The sequence below is a fragment of the Brugia malayi genome (assembly GCF_000002995.4).
Source record: "Brugia malayi strain FR3 genome assembly, contig: Bm_v4_Chr2_contig_001, whole genome shotgun sequence".
Lineage (NCBI taxonomy): Eukaryota > Metazoa > Nematoda > Chromadorea > Rhabditida > Onchocercidae > Brugia > Brugia malayi.
This window is the reverse complement of record NW_025062476.1, coordinates 6298035-6319150: the sequence shown is the minus strand read 5'-3', so window position 1 is coordinate 6319150 and position 21116 is coordinate 6298035. Positions and strand designations below refer to the sequence as shown.

Below are 21116 nucleotides of genomic sequence, written 5' to 3'. Positions count from 1 at the left end.
ACGACTTGCACCTGCTACCATGCTTATCAATCATAGTCAGTGTCAACTAATCTGATCAATTATTCATATCAGTAACCTAATCTCACCTTATACTTTAATACATAACAGTATACGCTCAACGGTAGATACTGAAAAGATTTCCCTTTCTAACTGCGTTCAGTTTTAGACAATTGAATAGAGGAGGTTAATAAATTTTCGAAATAGGTCCCTATCCGATCTGACTGATAGTGGTATATAAGTGGTATAAATAAAGAAGTCTACGAGTATGTTATGATGTATTTGTGATTCATCCGCCTAGATCTTCCCTGATTCCGAGTTCGATTTTGGATTTTTAAAAATTGAAGATTTTTTTCTTCTATGAGGGGTAAAATGTGCTCATAAAAATCTCCATTGCGTCATTGCCAGTCACGCTACCTTGACTTTTCATAACGCCACCATTGGTAACGTTAGTCACGTTATTACGACGCACGGTAACATAACTAGTGAAAACGCTATGTTATCATGTCGTGTAATTGCTTGCTGATTTGTTAGCATAAGATGGGATTTAATGTTTTCATTACTACACGTCAAACACCAGTGTAGTGCGGGGGAGTTGTGCAGGTGTGTGGGGTGTGAGGTGGCTTAGAGATGGGCTGGTTTGGTTTGTTTACTTGAATTGTTCGTTTCGAGGAGCTTTCTCCGTTACTTCGATTACAGGACTAACTTAGAGTCTAAATTTCAGGGATTGGCACTGTTATGGCTGAAACTAGTGATGAACCGCTGCGAGCTACCTATACACCAGCTAGACCGCCCTGGATCGGTTACTGGAACAAACGTTGGAATCAACGTGACCAGTTCGTTCATCACTGATTTTTTCGATTTACTGTTTACGTTTGAATTTTCAGGTCTTGAGACAATATGGCTTTTACAATGAACTAAAGCTTTTTTCTAATTATTGTGTGTTCCTTCTACATTTTCTTTTATTTAGAAGTAAGTCACGTAAAGTATGGTGGACCGAATTAGGCTGGACAGATTCAGCAACGGAAAGTGGCAAAATGTGTTTTGCTGGGCCACAGCTAAGGGAACATGATCCGGAATAGTTCGTTTTAAATTTAAGCTTGAAATTTCTTGTTCAGAAACATGTATTTATGATGCAAATTTAAGCAGAAACATTCTCCCTATTCCTGAAACTGTTATGCAGGAAAACAGTTTTCAGTTATGATCCTAAAGTGCCTGATGGAACTTCTCTTGCGGGTCCGATGGGTCTCGATTCAACAAGATACCCTAATTTAACACGGAAAGGTGATCAGCCAGGGAATTATGAAGAATTTATGAATAAGGTTAGGTTATTAGGCATTATCAAAACTGTTAGCAGGAGATTCAAGATATTTTGAAATGAGCGCTAATTACGAGTATCGGTGAACGTTTCCAGCAATGACATTATAATGTTTGCGCATATCAGTGATTTTACAGATATGGATCAAGTTGTGAAAGGGGTAGCTCCATCTATGAACTTTTGCATCAGTGTATGTGTAACAATCCAGTACTCACTCTGAGTATTTGTAGAACTTATGTCGCAGACCAAATAAGCGTTTTTCGACTCCATTAGTCTTAAATTGCGATGTTATTGGTTTCCATCCTCTTCAATTCCTGTCATTTCAGCTGTACAAGAGTTCCACGCAGTACAAAGATATCGCCGCAAAATATGAGTTAACTGAAGGACCATGGCCTCATCACAAGGGTTTGAAAGTAATGCGCGCCAACAACAACTATCATGAATTTCTGGCAAGTTGTTAAATAACAAATTCTGAATTTTGATCCATTTTCTTCCTATAATGCAAAAATATCAGCGTGTTGTACGTGGATCGGTTGGTAAAAAAGAGCCTATTATTCGATGTACTTTTTTTTAAGATGATCAATTTTTTATGTGGAGGAAATTAATTTTGTATTTAGGCCAGGTATAAAACATCATGGTGGATGCCGAAATTATTTCGATTCTTCAATTCTCCGCTTAACGAGGATCCTATCATAAAGGGATTAGCTTGTGCACAGTATACGGCTTTCCTTTGTAAGCATTGTTTTTGAGCAGTCTCTGATGTCTGCAGATATTTTTGTATAGTTATCTATATCTTATATGAAGTAACATGTAACCGAATGAGTGAATAAACACAATATTTCGCAAGAATATGCTAAAAGTGACTAGCTATGAATCGGATACAGTTTTACCATCATACGATGAAAAGTTTAGAAAATGAAGTTAAATTTCTTTTTTCAGTGATCCCCTACACTGGGTTGCATATTCGAGGTCATAATATACTTCCTGTGCCAGTTACTCCGCTCTCAATACTGAAGACATATTTTAAGCTTCTACCGACTCCAGGTTATTTTTCTTATTTTTTAAGAGCATTTTATCAACAATGTTCAATGCTTTGTTTAATGTGAAGATGATTGAAAGGAAAATTATTGTAATTCAATTTGCGGTTTATATTTTCAGCGTTGTGTTAGTATCGGGAACTGCGCCTATTCAAAAACTTATTTTTTAACTGCTTCCTTAATCTAGCTTATATATTTAGGTCGTTCAACGTTCTACTGTACCCTTCTGTATCATCCTGTTGTAAATTAATCAGGTCATCTTTAATTTTTGTATAAACAATTGCATTTCAGCTACATTGGCTTTCACGTGGGGTATAACACTGAGCGGTGCAGCAATGATAAGACACAAAGACGATTTCATGAACCACCTCTATGCATCTACTGCATCAGGGATCGTTTTTGCAACAATGAGTATGTAATTGAATTTTATGTATCGGTGCTTTTTATTAAAATGAGGGTTTCATGGAGTTTCTCTGGCTTATCAGTATAATTCATCTGCTTTTAGGAGATAATTTCCTTGCTGGCTTTTCATTGGGTTTCATTGTATACATTACTGGGTTATGCTGGCAGTACATGAGAGTGTCAGAATGGAGTTTACAAAACAAGGTTATACATCGCAAATCTGGAAGTTTCTATGGTGGACCACTCGTCTGGAAACTAAAATGGAAAGGTGGAGAAGAGGAAATACCGACCAAGAAATGGTGAACATTTGATATAGAAAAAACTGATCCTAATTGCTTCGGTATTATTCATTAGTGAATTAGTGTAAATTTTTTTTATATTTTATAAATGTTGTAATATATATGCATAGTATGAAGTTTTTTTTGAAAAAATTGTTTTATGCAAGCAAAATGTCTAATATGTTTACTGATTTTTGAGCTGCAAATAATTTTTATTTCTGCAGCCACTAACTTATAAATTTACCATTCAAGATATTGTAATTGTTTACCTGAAGTACAAAAGAATGGCATTTAATGCAGTATAAGGGTATTGTTAATATTAATGGTCACTAGGGTGTATCGAGATGTTCATCGTTTTGCTTCTCGTGCAACAACTTGTCCTGCCTACTAAGTTCCCATGTTTTAAATATATCTAGGCATAATGTGTCAACAACAACTGGATTTGAACTGACATGCATATCCTACTATTATATACTCCTGACACGATGTTGAACTGATAGCTACCGAATAACTACTGCAGCACGCGAGAACATTTGTTCTCATAGATGGTCATATTAAATAAAAAATTGCAGTGTAGTCAACGACAAGGAGAACGTAATGTTTACGTCATAAACTAAAGAGCAAGAGTTGCACACTGCATTTTTTATGTATTTTTTTCCCGTTACAGAAGTTGTAGAAAAAAGAAGAATGACTTCTTCGTAGGAATGTGAGGTATGATGGAGATATTTTAATAAAAGCTACTTGATAAGGAATATAATCAGTGGTTGGGGCAAGAAAACGTTGCCTATAGCGACCACTTTGACGTCCATAAGAAAAAAGAAAAAACCTAGGACGCGACTGTTATCCAGTCCTTAAAGCAGTGCTAACTCGTGTGTATGTTGATGTGTATGTGAGTATCCCTGTCATCATGATTTTGCTTCCACGAAAGGAACAAATTATTTGTTGGAATGGATTAATTTTGGTGTTGCTGTTCTCGAAACTTCGTTACACAGAAGCATTTACTACAGTGGACTGCATGCATCGTTATAATGTCTCAGGTAGCTATAACTATGGTATTGTAAGCTGTTCGCTATAGTATTTAGTCTTTTTAGTCACTTTTTATACTGGAAAAAAGTCTTCCTGCTTCTGAAGTCTCACTAGTTTCATCTTTTATGGGCTCTTTCTGTTAGGTATCTTATCCATGGAAGACTTTCTGGAGAACTTCCTGCTAGTTTTGAATTTAAACTACAATCACCAAGGAAAATAGGATGTGATATTTCTGGGCGTTTGAAGAAAGTATCCTCGAATTTAAAAGATATTTCGAGGAAATGAAATTCATAATATATTTTGGATTAATTTGATTTAAGATTTGTCATCGAATGATCTTTCGGATAAATTGGAAGATTGCATTTATTATTTCTTGGTTGGTCGTGCAAAAGCAAAATATGGAGATATTCGTTTGTTAGTTATGCTCATCTTTCTTAATAACTCATATCTGAGGAGGCAAGAAAAAAGGAATAAACACAAATAACGCAAGAAGAAATTCTAGTTGGATCCGAAATATAAGAGCTGAATAAATGAGTAATCGTGTTTCTTTTGCATAAATCCCAGTCCTGTGATGCAACTTTGACATAAGCATTTGGAACAAGCTTTAACTTCTACTAAGTCATATCTGTTCAAAATTTGTGTGCAGCTCATTTTACAGGCTGTATCTGGAAGAACCCACACCAAAAGATGATATATTTACAATTATAATCAGTCATGTAGCTGTGAGACGTGTCGAGCTGGTTAGTGCAGTTTTGATTTGTTGGTTATCCTGAAAAGCGTTTTTTTTTTTTTCATTTTTTTTTATTTCTACTTTTTTTTATTTCAGACACAAAAATTCTCATCTCAATTTACTATTTACGGTGATTTATATGTGGTTAGTTTTCTCACTTTTACGGTTTAAGAAATTCTATAGTATTTATTTAGCGTTCTTGACCTACGCGCAACCTTTGATGCTCCCACTTTTTAAAATTCCCAGAGTTTACCTATTCTTACTTTTATTTAAAGTTTTTCTGCATAATGTGGATTGTAAATTGATGAATCCACTGAACTTAGTCATGGGAAGATGAGCGTTTGAAATGGGATAAAAAGGAATGGCAACTGGATGAATATACATTACACGATGCTCATCACATATGGAAACCTACAATTAACGATGAATATTATTTGGGGTTATGAATTTAGTTTGTTAATATAAAGTATGGCTTAAATATTGTTTTCAAACATTACCAGAAGTAAGTTTCATTAGATAATGTTTATCATTAGAAGTGAAAGGTTATGAATACGGAATTTTCTTAACTGACAGGTAGAAAGTGAAAATGATAATGGTTGTTAGATGAAAAAATTGACTCTGTTTATTCAACTTCTAGATGTAATATTGGTTGTTCTTTTTTTAATTACTGAGAATCAGCTGAAATAAAATTTTGTTTCAAGACAATGCAACACAGTTCAAGGTTGTTACACAACAGTACAAGAAATTGATATATTCTCAAGTGGAAAAGTCGTGGCACTCTACTCGTTTCATTATCCAGCATTTTGTAATGTTAATTATTACAGGTTCATACTTTCCTCTAGATAGAGTAATTAATTCACTATCTGTCTTGAAATAATTGTTAATGTGTGGGATGACTAACTATTTTCTATGTTATAATGTACATTTCTATATTATAAATAGCATTATTTCAATTGTCCAAACAGATCTGTTGTTAAATTATTACTCATCCAACAGATTAATTAGTTCCCCATTTCATTTTCTTTTTTTTTTTTTTTTTGATATAGAATTGGTTTTAGATATCCGGAGGAAGAAAATGATTGCTGCTTGTTCTTTTCACTTGGTGATCTAAATTCCAATCGAAAAGTGCATTTTGAATTGAAAGCTGAGAGTAAAGCAACCATATCACAAGTCGTCAAAATGGAGAGGATGGCGAATGGACTGATAAATCCCACCGATGAACATTCTGCGTGGATGTTGGAGGTTGTATTTTATTCTTTTATATAGCTCTTTTTGTAATATTCAAGTTCGGATTTTAATAAAGGATGATAGAAATTTTAAAATTAATTAGACAGTTTTAAGCACAAATACTTTTAATATCTTGAATATCTTCAATTGAAACAGCTGAAAAAAATTAAAATTTAATATCTTCAATTTTAATTTTTTTCAGCTGTTTCAATTGAAGATATTCATTCTTCATACTTCATACTAATCAGTTAATATTCATTCTTCGTACTTCATACTAATTTTAGCATCGCACTGTAGCGATAACTAAAATGAGTGGTTCGAATTTCGAACTTCTTCACGTTTGTATCCATGCTCGAAAGCAAATGTCAACCTTACGCATTGCTTTGCGTCTTCCAGTCTCCATTACAACGATGCTTATGCTTGCTTCACCCCTTTTCGGACATCTAACCACTCAGATTTACGTTAAGCTCTTCGCTTTCTCGCTGCAAACTGTGTCTTTTATTTTCCTTTGTTCCATCTCACCGGAAAATGGTTTTGGAAAAACAAAACCGAAAATTTGCAAGTTTTTAGTTTTAATGTCAAGTTAATAATAAGTGATATTGACTGTTTGTATTAGATGAAACAAAAGTTGTATCGTGATTCAATCATGAAATTTAAACCGAGCTAATTATTAACTGGCAAACATCATTGCTGAATTCAGTTAATAAGTGTCGTTCTTTCCAGTGTGATAAAATGATTAATTTGAATGAAATTTCATAAAAAACCTAATTTAAAAAAAAAATGAATAAAACATTTTAAAAGTGATATCCTAAGTTTTAACCAGTGGCGAGATAACTAGTTACTATTGTTCATTCCAGACACGTTCTTTGAAACGGTTGTTGTTTTAACAGTGATCAGCATAATGGTTAATATGATTGCAATAGCACTGAGTAGAGTTAGGCGTACTATACCTCCACGACATAATTTTTATCTGGCATCTAAAGTGATCAATCATCTCATTTGCTGTATCGGTTAGTTTTCTATCTCGTGATTAAAAAGTGAAAAATAGGACTAATTTTTAAAGGAAGAAATTTTGATAGGCATGAATTTTTATATGAAACACGTTTTCTTTAAATATGCTGTTTCTGTCACAATTTAGCTACCAAGTGTTTGTGTTGTGAAAATTTTCGAGTTAATTAGATTTAAAATAGATTAGAGTCAAAATTTTGGAGGAGTCACAATATAATTAGAAAAGATTTAAATCTATAGTTTTAACTAAGATAATATATTTTTAGAACCGGATCCAACTGCTAGCTACTTCCGACATTTGGACGACTATACCCAAACAAATTTTGAAAATTCTCAGCCAGATTATACAACAGAATGGCGACATATTTATATTGCTTCTAATAATCTTTTTTCAGCATTCGCTTTGATTGCTTTCATTATTGTTGCTGTTTTCGAAATTTTATAATCCCTATTTCCTTATAAAAAAATTAGAAAAAAAAACTTCCTTTATCGCGTCCATTGGATTTATGAGTTAGAAATTTAAGAATACATGAATTGAAATAAAGCAATAAAAGAGATGTAGTGTACATATTGTTGGTATTTATTTATTTGAAATGTGTTTATGTCTTAAAGATAATGTAAACTATATATTTCTCGATACCTATTTATAGTGTTGATTGTTCTGTATTATTTAACTGATAGACATTATCAATTTGTGGTTTTTATACTTTTCAATAGTTGTCCTTCATAAAAGCTGTATTTCTATTCATGTCTACTAAAACAGTTATTATTCATTTACCCATAAATTATTAGTAATATTTATAGTTGTTTACTTATTCTGTTTATGGACCAAAAGTCTTATGTTTTATGTGTAGGACTCATAAACTTTCGATAATTTAAAGTTAATTGAAAAAGCTTAAAGGGTATAACAAACAGTGAAAGGTATTCTGTTGAACATTTCCGATGAGGGAATTTGGTTCGAGTCAATTAATATTTATAAGATTCTTCCATTGTACAGTTCAGTGCACCGCTTTTAATTTGTCAAGCAGTTCAAGTTTTGAAACTTCTAAAGTCTACGAAGACAGGGTTGAAAGAATGTTTGAATTATTACGAAGAAGTATGAAATGTCATGAAGTGTATGAAAAACAGAGTAAATTCAGTGAAGAAGAAGAGTATATGCATAGCGATCAAGAAAAAAGTGGTGATAACAAGTAATAATAATAATTAATGATATTAATAGTAATAATAATAATATTAATAAAATTTTAATAATAATAATAATAATGATAATAATAAATAGTAATAAAAGAATAACAACAGCAATAAAAGCTACACTATTATTATTTTGCTAAAAAACATTTATATAGTTAATATTTTTTAACATTTATTATTTAATGAAAGCTTATTAGTTATAAATAAGAGCCAAGAACAAATAATGTTTTAATTATATTTGATAAAATTAAACTAAACAAAAAATTGTTGTGACAAAGTAAATTTTAATTGTGATAATTACTTCTAAAAAATTATTTCATAAATTGTCGAATATGGCTTATAAAAATACATTTTCCTCTTATTTTTATCGCATATTTGATATATTTATTAACTTTGTATTGCTTTATATTTTGACATACGTAAGTCTGATTCAATACACATGTAAAATTTTTTCTTTCCTTACTTTATGCTAATATTTGGTTTATCAATTTCAATAATTTTGATATAATTAATAGTTTGAATGACATGCTAGTGCTATTATTGAAGGACGTCATAAAAAGACAAAAACAATAACCGTTCGTCTTCTTGGTTAAAGAAGATAACAGTAATTAGATGAAAATGAGGAAAACGAACCGGATAACTTTATCAGTGTAGTTCTGTCATTTACCGGTGATGCTGATAAAACGGTGTAGATGAAATCGTAAACCCGGTCGAGGAAGTTTGCATTTAATTCTCTAAGCTGCCAATAATTTGGGTGTCAAGTTTTCTTCACCGAACTGGTTTTAACATTTTCCTGAAATATTTAGTAGCGGTATGTTCCGGAGGAATTTTAGAGATAAATAGATCAATAAATAAAAAAGAGAAATTCAAAAAGGTGCAAGTATCATTAATAACCCATTATTAATGAGTTGTTTATCCTTTTTATTTTTTTGCTTCCATTTTTTACGGTTAAACTATTTGTAATATGGAGGATTTAAATTTCAATTTAAACTTGAGATATTGTTCTATTACAAAAACAGCTTTTTCGATCGGAAGTTTTATTTGCTATTATCATTCCTAGTAGCGAGTGGTTGTACGCAAGATCGTCTTTTTTTAGGTATCTTAATTATAAACCATTTCCGAAGTAAATTGTGAAAGGGACGATTTGTCTTAAAGTCTCTTTTGCGCATACATTCAATCAAGCAAAATTTTTAGAAAATCAATTTTATATCATTATATCAATGCATCAATCGTTTATTATGTCGAGAAAATCATTTATAATAAACATTCTGTAACCTAGGAAATCTCGTTGAGTAAAGAGTCATCTTTTTGCTAATGACTTATATCATTCGAATAGCGAATCTAGATTTAAATTTCAATTACTGCACTTATTCTTCGCTCAAACACTTACTTATCATCAACGTTCAATAATGTTATATTATTATATTAGAACTTAAAGATAATATATAGTGAAAAGCAAAAAAGAAATACTTTAATTGTTATTGTTAGAGAGTTCTTAACCGTTACTGAAATCTTGAATATTGCTATTTTCAAGTCCCTTTGAAGGTCTACTGAAATAATATCTAAAAACTAATTATTTGGCTTCAGTTCTAGCCAAATAATTAATTTCAAAATTTTTGGAAAGCAGTGATGTTTATCCGGTTGTCCTATATTTAAAATTTGTCAAGTCTTTTAGTGACATCACAATTAAACTAAACGAGATGGATATAGAAGGACTGAATATGCTTGTTTGGGCACCTGATGATAAAGACGGATTCGTTTTATGCAAAATTGTTGACATCGGTTGCGAATGGGTAACATTACAACGACTGCATGAAACGAAAACTGAAACGGTGCGGACATTACTTAGAGCTGGAAAAAGCTATAACTTGAATAATTGCATCATTTCTAGAGATAATCAAGATCAATTTAAATTAAATTATTTACTTTAGTTCCAAGCTTTTTACGATAATATTTTCCCTGCCGGAGAAGATATCAGTCGAGATGTCGATGATAACTGTAAACATTTTATCATTAAAATCAAAAATTTTTCTTCTAAATTAGAACAATGTCTAACATAAATAGCGTTTATTTCCTACAAAATTTTCTAATACAGAATATACGTTCTGTGAGGTAGCTGAGCCAAAATAAAGTCGAGAATGGAAATTTGAATCTGTAAAAAAATGAGGAAATAAAAACTGCACGCTAGTCATTTTCAGGTTCATTGATTTACCTAAACGATGGTTCCCTTTTGAATAACTGTCGTTTGCGCTATAATCGCAAACAATTTTACGTAAATTTTATTTGTCGCTAAATTCCGTTCTTAATCTTCGAAATCCTTTGAAATTTCAAAATATTGCTTTCTGTTTACTAAGAAGCTGAATAATAAAATAAAAAATTTAAGGCTTTTCTCTTAGGTTAGTTATCTAGGGATATCGTCCAGAATGGGTAGGCAGTAATGTTGACAAATATAAGGCAAATATAAAAATTCTACCACTAAAGATATGGTTTAATTATTAGTGTGAAGTAAAGTGTTATTTCATTCATCAATTTTCTTCAGTTTTTTTTAAATAGTAACAATGAGTTTTATAGACTTACGTGGCTAATATACTGATTGCGATCAATCCGTACGAGCAAATTTCTTCTTTATACGATATCGAAATGGTGCACAAATACAAAGGGAAGTCGTTAGGAACTTTACCTCCACATATATATGCCATTGGTAATTGTTGAATGATATGCAAATCAAAGCCAGGGATTTAGTAATAGAGAACTAATAGAATTTTAGATGAATGATCGAGATTGAGAAAGACCTGAAAGAGAATGTTTCTGAATGTAACCACATGTAATGTAATTATTTTAAGCTGATAAAGCTTATCGTGACATGATTAGTAATCATGAATCACAATCGGTCATAATATCGGGAGAATCCGGAGCAGGTAAAACTGAATCTCAAAAGTATATAATCCGATTTTTATGCGAATCTTGGGGCCATTTTGTGGGAACAATTGAGCAACGCATTTTAGAAAGTAAGCATTTAAACTAAGATTTTAATCAGTTAATTGCATGAATACAGGGATTTTTGCTCAAAAACCAAAAAAAGGATATTAGTTGATGGCTTTACGCAATATACCAAAGTGATCAGCAAATATTTAGTGATATATACTTTGATAACAGAGTTAAACAGTAACTTACAAGACCCGTCAATTTAATTATCACTTAACGAAACATTTGTGATCATTTAATTATTTACTCGACAAAAAAAAAGCTACTGGGATTTTTTTCATAATCAGAAAATTTTCATTATTTAAATTTTATTTTTTTGTTATAAAACTTTAAAAGAAGAAGAAAATAAACACTTCTAGTAAACTCAATGCTCAAAATTATTTGGTTTGCAATGAATCAAAACAAAATTCAGTTACAATACTACATTTATTTCAATTATTAGATTTTAGATTCTTCAAATAATATTGAATATTCTTGTAATTAATTATTTAAAATTTAGTAAGTACAATTTTGGAATCATTTGGAAATGCAAAAACATCATGCAACAATAACAGCAGTAGATTTGGCAAATTTGTTGAAATACATTTCAATAAAAAGGTTACACAACAGTTTTCGTGTTGCAGAAATTCATATATAACTGGGAGAATTCATTTATTTACTATTAGTGAATAAGTGCATAATGGATTTATTTACTGAATTTTTTGAAGAGCGGAGCTGAAAACAAAGTACTATAATGTTTCGGAAACTATGAAAACTTTTGTATAAAATAGTTTTAAAACAGGAAGTTCTGAATTCAGCAGATTCTGGATGACATGTCTGGATCAAGGAGCGCTAAGCATTTCAGAAATACTTCATTCAGTATTTTAGAACATTCAATTTGGTCACAGTTTTGGCATTACATAGTAAATAATGAGGCAATCTTGAATAAACTTTCTTCGTATTTATTTGAATTCAGTCCTATAATTCGTATTTCGCTGAATTAGTGAGGAAAAAACTTGTGTGCTTTTCATATAACATTTAGAATATGTATTTTTGATAAATTATACTTTAACTAAACTCTTTTTAGGGCATTATTGTGGGTGGCTTTGTTTCACATTACTTATTAGAACGTTCACGCCTTTGTGGACAAAATGCATGCGAAAGGAATTATCATATATTTTATCAATTGATTGCTGGTGCTGATGATCGAATGGCAAATAAACTGAAATTAAATAAATTGGAAAATTTCAATGTTAGTTCATTCCACTCACTTTCATTTAAAATTGAACTTTTTGAACTTTCAATCTATCTGTATATTTTAACAAAGTCTATTGTTTTAGTATCTTAATAAAGGATGTATACAATTCTTTTTGAACAAAGAAAATTCGAGTAAAATAGTACCAGGAAGAAAAAATTATGATTTGGTGAGGATGACAATTTATTTTATTGTGCTTATTTCTCACTTCATCATTTAAATCATTAACAATTTATGTGACTGTTCAATTCATAATTAAAAATTCTAAAACTGATTTTAGATCATTTCTGAAAGAGTTTTTTTTTTTGTTTGTCCAATAACAAGAATAGATTTCCCAATTTTAAAAATGACAATTGAGGATGACATGCGAGATGATTTGATTGACGATTACAACGATTTCCAAAGACTGCTGGGTGCATTCAGTCACATAAATGTCTCAGAAGACATTCGAGACGAAGTGTTCGAAATAGTTGCCGCAGTTTTACATCTCGGAAATATTGAATTTTTAGATGAAACAATTGATTACAAAAGTGATTTTTAACAATTTCAAGATTTATAAGACAATATCAGTTAGTACTGGATTTCAATTGAGCAGCTAATTATCCATTAACAAAGTTTCAGTTATACATTAATACTAAAATGAATTTGAAAATTTCAAACTGTAGATGAAGACGTAAACATTTTAAAACAAAAAAAGACAGACGACACTTCGTTGTTAGAATGTTCATGAAAATATATTTATATGAGTGAAAATTAGTAAAACATCATAGATGAAATAAAAATCCTAGTCTTATAGGTGGTCAAAAAACGCTTTCACTTTATAATTAATTACAATTATAATTATACTTATTAAAAAATCCGAAGGATAATTTTAACCTCGAAGATAATGAAAAATTAAAAATAAGCCAGTGAATAGAATCATAAAAATTGGTATGAAGAAATGTCAGCAGATGATTTAAATTGCAGGTGGTTGTAAACTTACAAAAGGAAGCGAGATATATTTGGTTAATACAGCTGAATTACTTGGTATTGAAGTGATCGATCTGAGAAAGCATCTTGTAACTCGATTGATGCAACCCACTAGAAGTGGAACTAAAGGGACACTTTATGCGTTAGTTATTCGGAATTGATCTTTCCAACTTAAAACTTTTCTTTGATTCTATAAAAACCTACTGGCAATAAAACATTCACTACCTCTAAAAATTTAATTCCCACTTTTTTCTATCTGTCCCAACTTCAAGTATTCTCTCAAATCACCAGTACTTCTGCCTAACCTGAAGGACTGCAAAACATTGAAGATCAAGAAATATCCATCTGTTAAGGACCTTGTTCATGAGATTTTTAGTCGCTCCCCTTCCAACTTAATTTCTAACTTCACTGCAACATCCCTTGTGGTAGACTTCACTGCAACATCCCTTGTGGTAGATGTGGTCATGGTTTTAAGTTTAATTTCATTGGAGATCCACTCTTTTGCTTATATTTTCTTCTCTTTGATTTTACAGTTTCAACTATTCAAGCATGGCAAGAACATTCTAAACTGTTCTATTAGCAGACTTGATAAAAGCATTTTACACACCGGATGCCAGATATGATAAGAGCATTGCATATTCTTAGTTCTTCTGCTCTTTATTGTAAGTACAACCTCACTTGTCTGATTAGGAAATTCAGATGGAAATTTACAGATATAAGAACTACAATTACTGCATTCTGTATTGTAGAGTACCATTGCGCGCTAGCGAAGCAAGTGCCGCCCGTGATGCTCTCGCCAAAGCCATCTACAGCAATTTATTTACTGCAATCGTTAACAAAATCGCGGAATGCATGCCATTCCATGAAAGTGCCTTTTCAATCGGCGTATTAGATACAGCTGGTTTCGGTACTTTTTTGTCCATGTCGTGATTATTCATTTCTGGATTGCTATCACTCCATAATCCTCTGTAAATATTTCAAATTCATATGAAACCTCTATTATGAAAACCTCTTATTCCTTACAAAAATTACTATCTTAAAGTAAAAGTTAACTTTTCTACTTATTTCAGAATCATTGGATGTAAATTCTTACGAGCAATTTTGCATAAACTATTGTAATGAAAAGTTGCAAAATTTTTTCAATGAGCGAATTTTGATGGATGAGCAAAATTTATACTGCAAAGAGCAATTGCACTGTGATACTATTGAATTCAATGATAACAAAGATTGCATTGGTTTAGTTATTTTGAATAACATTTCATATATTGGTGTTATGAGCTAGAGTGAATTAAATTAGCAGAAATTAATATTGCCACAGAAACATATTCCTTTTTTAAACTTTAACTTTTTAAAATTTGAAAGACATGAAAGGTAGATGGAGTCACTGCGTACTTTTTTGTGTTGCAGAATTATTTGAACAAAAGGTATACGGCATCTTTGAATTATTAGACAATGAATCACGTTTGCCACGTTCCTCAACGCAACATTTCACGAGAGCAGTGCATGAAGCCCATATTTGTCATCCTTGTCTAATGGTTCGTCTTCATTCTTGAAAACGTGTTTTCTATTTTTTGCTATGCGTCATAAATCAGAAATTCAGCAACAACCAATTAAAGATTCAATAAAAGTCAAAAAAGCTATTAGTGATTGATACTTTAAAGCAAAGAAAGAAAATGGTTGGCTCTGCAAAAGGACCCCCTGACAACGATTGTTCGTCCTTTATTGCAATGCTCGGAGCAAAAACCGTAGATTACACCTTAAAGAGAACTACTGGTCATGTCGATCAGTAACTGATCTACTGATTAGATTTTACGGTTCAACACAAGTCTATATTACTTGAATATCTTAAAATTTTTCCATAACATTTCCACCCTAGGTTATTTATTTGATACTGCAATGAGGTATTTGAGGATGAAAGTTTATACTTCAATTTATTATACAAGATTAAAATGTATCACATAACAAATAATGAATAATTAAAAACCTACGGAGCTCAATTAAGAATAATTAAACAGAATAGTGATAATTTCAAAAGAAATTGTGCATTTGCAAAGAGTAAGTATGCCATCTAAAATGAAATATGGGCTTTATACAAGGTGTAAGATCCGCTATACAGGTACCGCAGTCATCACGTCGTCATCGGACGATGCGTGACGATGAAGGTTTTATCATTTGCCATTATGCGGCTGATGTTTGTTACGATACCGCTCAGTTCCTTAATAAGAATAATGATACTTTACATGCATCACTGCAGTGTCTCATGCAGCAGAGCAGGTCTGTTACTCAGAAATATTTTCCGGAATTATAGACTTTAAGCCTTTCAAATATCTTCTTGGATTATATTCTTCAAAAATTATAGTCGTTCCCAAAATATTCCGTTTAAGGAAAAGCTTAGTGTATGAACTGTTTGCTGATAACAAATTTTCAAACACTGACAGAAGAGATGTATCGCAGAGCAAATTGGTGAATGCTTCGGTTGGAAACAAATTTCGCTCACAACTTGATATTTTGCTATCGAAACTACGTGAAACGGTAAATTTCAACTAGCTGAATGAGCTGATAATTTTTTACATAATTTTTTAAAATAAAATGAAAACGGTCATTGTTGCGTCACTTTTACTTCTGGTATTATTCTCGAGATATCTTATTTAGTATTCACTGAAAACTCCGCCTTTGTTCATTTAAAAGAATTTTGTTTGCTTAAGGGAACCCATTTTGTACGATGCATCAAGCCGAATTCAGAAATGAAATCTAATCAATTTGATGGTGCACAAATTTTATTACAACTGAAGTGCTCTGGAATGTCTAGCGCGCTAAAAGTTATGCAGCGAGGATTTCCATCAAGGTAAGTTCTTAATGTCTAAATTTTTGTCCACCAAATTTAAGCAATGATACGTCATTTATTTTCCATTACAGGATAAATAACGCCAAACTTCAGAATACTGCTAGAATTCTTATGTTTATTGAACTATGATTTATGCAAATCTCTATCATCTAAAGTGTAGTTCAAAATAATAATCCTTACCTGATTAGATGTCAAAGGTCACTGTTGTCAACTTCTCTAAATAATCACAAAAAAGTAAAATTTCTATGCACTGCAGAATATCTTACCTCTCACTATATAATATATATCAAAAACATTTACCAAGCAGACTTATGACGCTCGATGCTCAATTACTTTGCAAGGTAATTTTGCAACTCAATTTAAAAATGAAAACTCCCTGAGTTTTACGCAATTTTTTTTTGAGTTCATTCCTAAGTAACTTTTGAAAGGAATTTCATTTCAGTGCCTATTTCGAGTAGTTGGCTTGGAAGAGAAAGATTACAAATTTGGTCTCACCAAAGCATTTTTCCGACACGGAAAATTTGTTGAGTTTGACAAGGTTTTATTGAAAAATAAACTTCGGAGCTAGCTAGGAAAGAAAATCTTTAGTTCTTTATATTCCAAAGACTAAATCACAAAATTTTTCATTCAAGATTTGAATTTTCAATGTTACCTTATTTCAGATACTACATCTAAGTAAAGAAAGTATTGAAAACTTGATTGAACGTATGTCGTCTTGGTTGTATCGCTTTCGATTCCGAAGAACACAGTTTGCAGTTATATGCTTAGTCAAAGGTGATATTGGGAAGAAATTTCTAATTTTCACATACTATTACTTTTATTAAGCCCTAATTATCTGTTTCAAAGGAAGTTGATTATTTCAGTAGAAAGATTGTTGACATACAGGGCAAAGTGCCGCATCAAAATTCAGAGCGCTGTTCGTACTTATATATTGCAAAAGTTATATCGGCCAAGGTAATGTTGCTTGACTCATCTAAAATGAGTTTAGAAATATTTTTGAACTCTTCAATCCCCTATATACTTCTCTTCCTGCAAATAACTTTAAAAAAAGAAGCATCTTTCTCGAAATTCATAGTTTTTAATTTTAAATGGTGTTATATCTTCGCATTAGAAATATTTTGTACTTCAGGATAAATGCTTTATCAACCTTATCGGCGTTGTTAGAAAGCATAAATGGTGTGTATCCTTTAATTAATAAACTGAGCGAAACGGATTTATGCAAATGGACAACTTTTATTGTCGCTTTGAAGGAGGATATTAAAAGACTCAAACATGAAATGAAGGCAAAATTATTTGAGCTAAAGTTGAATCTGATTTTTCTTCATCATGAGCGTGTATTACTATCATTTTTAGTTCGATTTGTTCAGAAAAGAAAAGAAGTGCTGTGCATTATATTAAAAGAAATAAAAATGGCAATTTACCTGAATGAGAGCAATAACTTGACAAAATATAGACATGGTTTTTTCAAAGCTTTAAAGCTGAAAATAAAATTTCAGCATATCACATCTTCAACTGATAAAGAAATACTCCGTCAATGTGATGCATTGGTGAACGATGCGAAAGAAAAGTTAAAATGTTTGAGGTCAAGTTCACTTGTATGTGTTGTTTCTGCAAGGACACTCAATTCTAAGTCCTAGAGATTATTCAAATTTTGGCTTATCATTGTGATAAAACTTTCTGATATCTTGCTGTTTAACATAAATAAAGTAGGACTAATTTATAGACAACAAGTTGCTACTGGTGGGCTATTGGAATTGCAGGTGGAGTGTGAAAATTTTGAAGTGGAACAACAAAGTCAACTTAAAAATGAGTTCAAGTGACTGTTTCTATAATGAAAAATTAGTCGCTTAAATGATTCGTTTTTAAATAAACTTCTATAAGAAGCATGACGTAAAACGTGATAATGAGAATTGATACAGTTTTAATCTTAGAATGCACGTGCTAATAAATTCTAACCTTACAGCCGGCAAATTAAAGAGGAGGCACAAGGAACTCAACAGATGACAAAGAGTTTAGATAAATCATTGGAACGTAAAGTTATTATGACTACCAAGGAAAAGGGTCAACTGCTGTAAGCTTATTCCCTTATTTATAGAAATATCTCAATAGAAACTTCTTAATCAAGTAAATTAAAATAATGAATTCTTTTTCCACCTTAAAAAATATCTAATATTCAGAGAAAATAGCCATATTATTCAATTATGTGATTTGTCCAAATGGTATTATATTGATATCAGAAATGGTATCAATTCCAGTGGTATGTTTTTATTGTAATCTACAAAAAATAAAAAAATAAAAGTAACTTCGAGAACTTAGTTAGATGAGAAAAAAATAAGAGAAAAAGAAAACAAATTTACTGAAAAGTAGTCAAATAGTATTTAATCATGATTTTCGCATTTCTCAAAATGATTCACAAGAACGGCAATGTTCGGTACTAATCTTTAAATCATAACTTGATTTGTAATTGTTGGTTTTGTAAGAATACAAAAGAGATTGCATTATTTGAATAAATTAAATTAACTGAATATAACAAATAAATAAATCAGTAATTTCTTTAAACAAATAAAAGGAAGAATTCATGTAGTACTTGTGATCCGTTAAGATCCGAAACTGTCATCAGCATGCAGAAATGAATATTACCGTCGTACGAGAGCTTATAGTGAATGGAAAGAGAGAAATTTGGCCTTCAAAGAGTTAACCTACATGACAGAAAAAAGTGGAAACAAAGGTTTGAAGCAATGAATCAAATTAATTATTCATTCTGTATTGTTCCAATGTTTGATGCTTTCAACCTGTGTTTATTATTTTAGAAATGCGAATGCTTCAAATCAGAATAAATTTAAAAAATATAACAGTAGGCGGAACTTCTACATACTTTTGTTAATTTAAATTATTGTAACTTTATTGTACCATAATGTTCCACAGCTCTCTTCAAAGCACTATTTATGGTTTAGAAGATGAAGATCATGAGATCGCATCAGATCGATATTTTCGAATTGTTGCTTCTCGCCTTACAAATCGAGAAAAGAATTTATTTGGTAAGGCTCACTGATTCATATTTTCACGTCACTGATTAATTCTTTATAATCCCTTTAGAAAGAATGTTTGACAAACCAGATATGTTTTGTTTTTTTTCAAAATAAAACAGCAATTTTTGCAAATTTTACTCATCATTCTTTAACCATTCCAGAAGTTTGTGATGTATCTAATATAATGATTTAGTAATCCGGTAAACTTTCTGAACTTCAATTAATAATACCGTCTGTTTTGGCATTTTAATATAAGGATATGTTCGCATAGCTCTGAATGATGTTATCAGACGAAAATTTTAGATTGCTTTAGGGATTATGGGGAAAAGTCATTTTACAGTTTGGTATGGTCATTTCAAGAATGAGTTCATTTACCGTCAAATAGAAATTTCGCCCAAAAAGTCTCCAATTTTAAATGTGGCCGGTAATTAGTTTTCTATTCTTCGAAGTTAAGTTTATTTTTAGAACACATTAATTTAATAACTGATTTCTCCCCTTCTTGATTCATCTAAAATATTTGCAAATCTTTTGCAGTCTTTTCAAACTATTCACTATTAGAATTATAAAAGCCTTAAATTTTCAAGTAATTATTTTAGGACAAAATAATAAAAATATGTGCAAATTATCGTTGAAAAAGACGACTTTAAGTAAACGTAAAGGTGTCGAAATCAGCGCTGCACGTTTCGATCGAATATGGATGGGAAACGGCGGCGATCCACATTTATGTTCCTCTGAAATTATATGATCACAAAATGTTCAGCGACTTTCAATTATGTAAATACCAAAACCAGCATCTTACCTTTCTCACTATGAAATCAAATTTATGACCTGTCCCTCCTGCAGGTTTTCTTTAGACATCAATATTCGCTATTAGAGCAATTTCCTAAAATATACTAACTACTGATTTAACATACATCCATGAGGTTATAACAGACAGATGAACGTTTGGCATCACGTCTTTCACGTCATTACTTATTCTTTCTTGCGTAATAAATGCATGAACCGTAATATATTTTCACTGACTGTGCCATAATAAAAATAGTTGTGCTGCAGAATGCGTTCTTATCCCTTCTTTCATTTGTTCTACTTTGTGCACACATAGCATCCAAAATTTGCATAAATGGATGGTTTGTTATCACATCTTTGTTTGTCTTTGGTTAGCCTTTTATAGTCGTTTGATAGAACGGAATGCATTTCTATTAATTTATTCAAATTTTTAGTGTAGAATGATTTTAGTAATATCCTTTGTTTTCAGAATGTTTTTAAATTGTACGGAATTCATGATTCTTAACACTTTGAAAATCTTCAAATAAGGTTGTGGAAATCACAGGTTACGTCTCTTTTCATTACGAAAAGTAACTTGAGCAAAGACTAGGCCTATTATAACTTTGTGTCTTGTTTTTTATCTGCTGTCTAATGCTAACGGACAAGTGTTGTACAACTCTCAATATCTTGGTGCTTATAAGCTTCAGATGGCAGAATAACATGCAAGAAGACCCAGAATAGAAAAGCGATTAAAAAAAACAAATTGAAATCTTGAAGTTTGGAACTACTATTTCTCCTAATTTAGCTAAATCCATCTTGATCTACAAAACGCTTGCTCTAATGTCTCATGACAGTGATAGATGAGCAGATCAGCATAATTTCCAAAAGCAAAAAAAAAAGAAGGGTTAATTGCTGACTATATATTGGCTGGGAAGATTTTTGTTAAGGTTGTGATATAAATAGTGTTGAATTCAATTTTTGATTCAAATAGCTGGGATCAGTTTTTCTTTAAGAATCAATTATCTGCTTCTTAGGGATATGAATTGTTAGTTTTTGGCTGCTTTTATAAAAAAAA

General features: G+C 31.3%; 4 protein-coding genes across 6 annotated transcripts; 3 read left to right on the top strand and 1 right to left on the bottom strand.

Annotated features, from left to right (window-relative positions):
- Positions 1 to 735: 735 nt before the first annotated feature.
- Positions 736 to 3057, top strand: Bm1823 (Uncharacterized protein; the record flags this gene model as incomplete). Of its 2 annotated transcripts, XM_001899922.2 has the most annotated exons (8): positions 736 to 833; positions 968 to 1078; positions 1196 to 1319; positions 1642 to 1764; positions 1933 to 2047; positions 2255 to 2359; positions 2644 to 2763; positions 2858 to 3057. In XM_001899922.2, 8 exons carry the CDS (start codon positions 736 to 738, stop codon positions 3055 to 3057), a joined length of 996 nt encoding a protein of 331 aa, XP_001899957.2. The 2 variants fall into 2 exon arrangements, with proteins under 2 accessions (XP_001899957.2, XP_042934556.1); XM_043078622.1 differs by lacking the exons at positions 736 to 833; positions 968 to 1078; positions 1196 to 1319 and having other exon boundaries at positions 1732 to 1764.
- Positions 3058 to 3939: 882 nt separating this feature from the next.
- Bma-lgc-20 (Uncharacterized protein) lies at positions 3940 to 7468 on the top strand (the record flags this gene model as incomplete). Of its 2 annotated transcripts, XM_043078620.1 has the most annotated exons (10): positions 3940 to 4069; positions 4379 to 4472; positions 4717 to 4798; positions 4885 to 4932; positions 5112 to 5227; positions 5490 to 5612; positions 5847 to 6030; positions 6300 to 6573; positions 6873 to 7025; positions 7290 to 7468. In XM_043078620.1, 10 exons carry the CDS (start codon positions 3940 to 3942, stop codon positions 7466 to 7468), a joined length of 1383 nt encoding a protein of 460 aa, XP_042934554.1. The 2 variants fall into 2 exon arrangements, with proteins under 2 accessions (XP_042934554.1, XP_042934555.1); XM_043078621.1 differs by lacking the exons at positions 3940 to 4069; positions 4379 to 4472; positions 4717 to 4798; ... (1 more) ...; positions 5112 to 5227; positions 5490 to 5612 and having other exon boundaries at positions 5968 to 6030.
- A 629-nt stretch (positions 7469 to 8097) lies between these two features.
- Positions 8098 to 20021, top strand: Bm4191 (Uncharacterized protein; the record flags this gene model as incomplete). The annotated part of the gene is made up of 31 exons (XM_043078618.1): positions 8098 to 8203; positions 9211 to 9310; positions 9890 to 10046; positions 10146 to 10212; positions 10413 to 10486; positions 10786 to 10915; positions 11058 to 11222; positions 11699 to 11796; positions 12266 to 12430; positions 12519 to 12602; positions 12792 to 12963; positions 13400 to 13544; positions 14152 to 14309; positions 14473 to 14637; positions 14810 to 14937; positions 15519 to 15676; positions 15787 to 15934; positions 16108 to 16247; positions 16504 to 16588; positions 16690 to 16785; positions 16910 to 17021; positions 17111 to 17201; positions 17377 to 17485; positions 17744 to 17829; positions 17971 to 18063; positions 18211 to 18318; positions 18425 to 18504; positions 18850 to 18975; positions 19202 to 19285; positions 19590 to 19700; positions 19873 to 20021. 31 exons carry the CDS (start codon positions 8098 to 8100, stop codon positions 20019 to 20021), a joined length of 3690 nt encoding a protein of 1229 aa, XP_042934552.1.
- On the bottom strand, positions 13764 to 14208 carry Bm13137 (Uncharacterized protein; the record flags this gene model as incomplete). Its single annotated transcript, XM_043078619.1, has 2 exons — positions 13764 to 13837; positions 14157 to 14208. 2 exons carry the CDS (start codon positions 14206 to 14208, stop codon positions 13764 to 13766), a joined length of 126 nt encoding a protein of 41 aa, XP_042934553.1.
- Positions 20022 to 21116: the final 1095 nt, after the last annotated feature.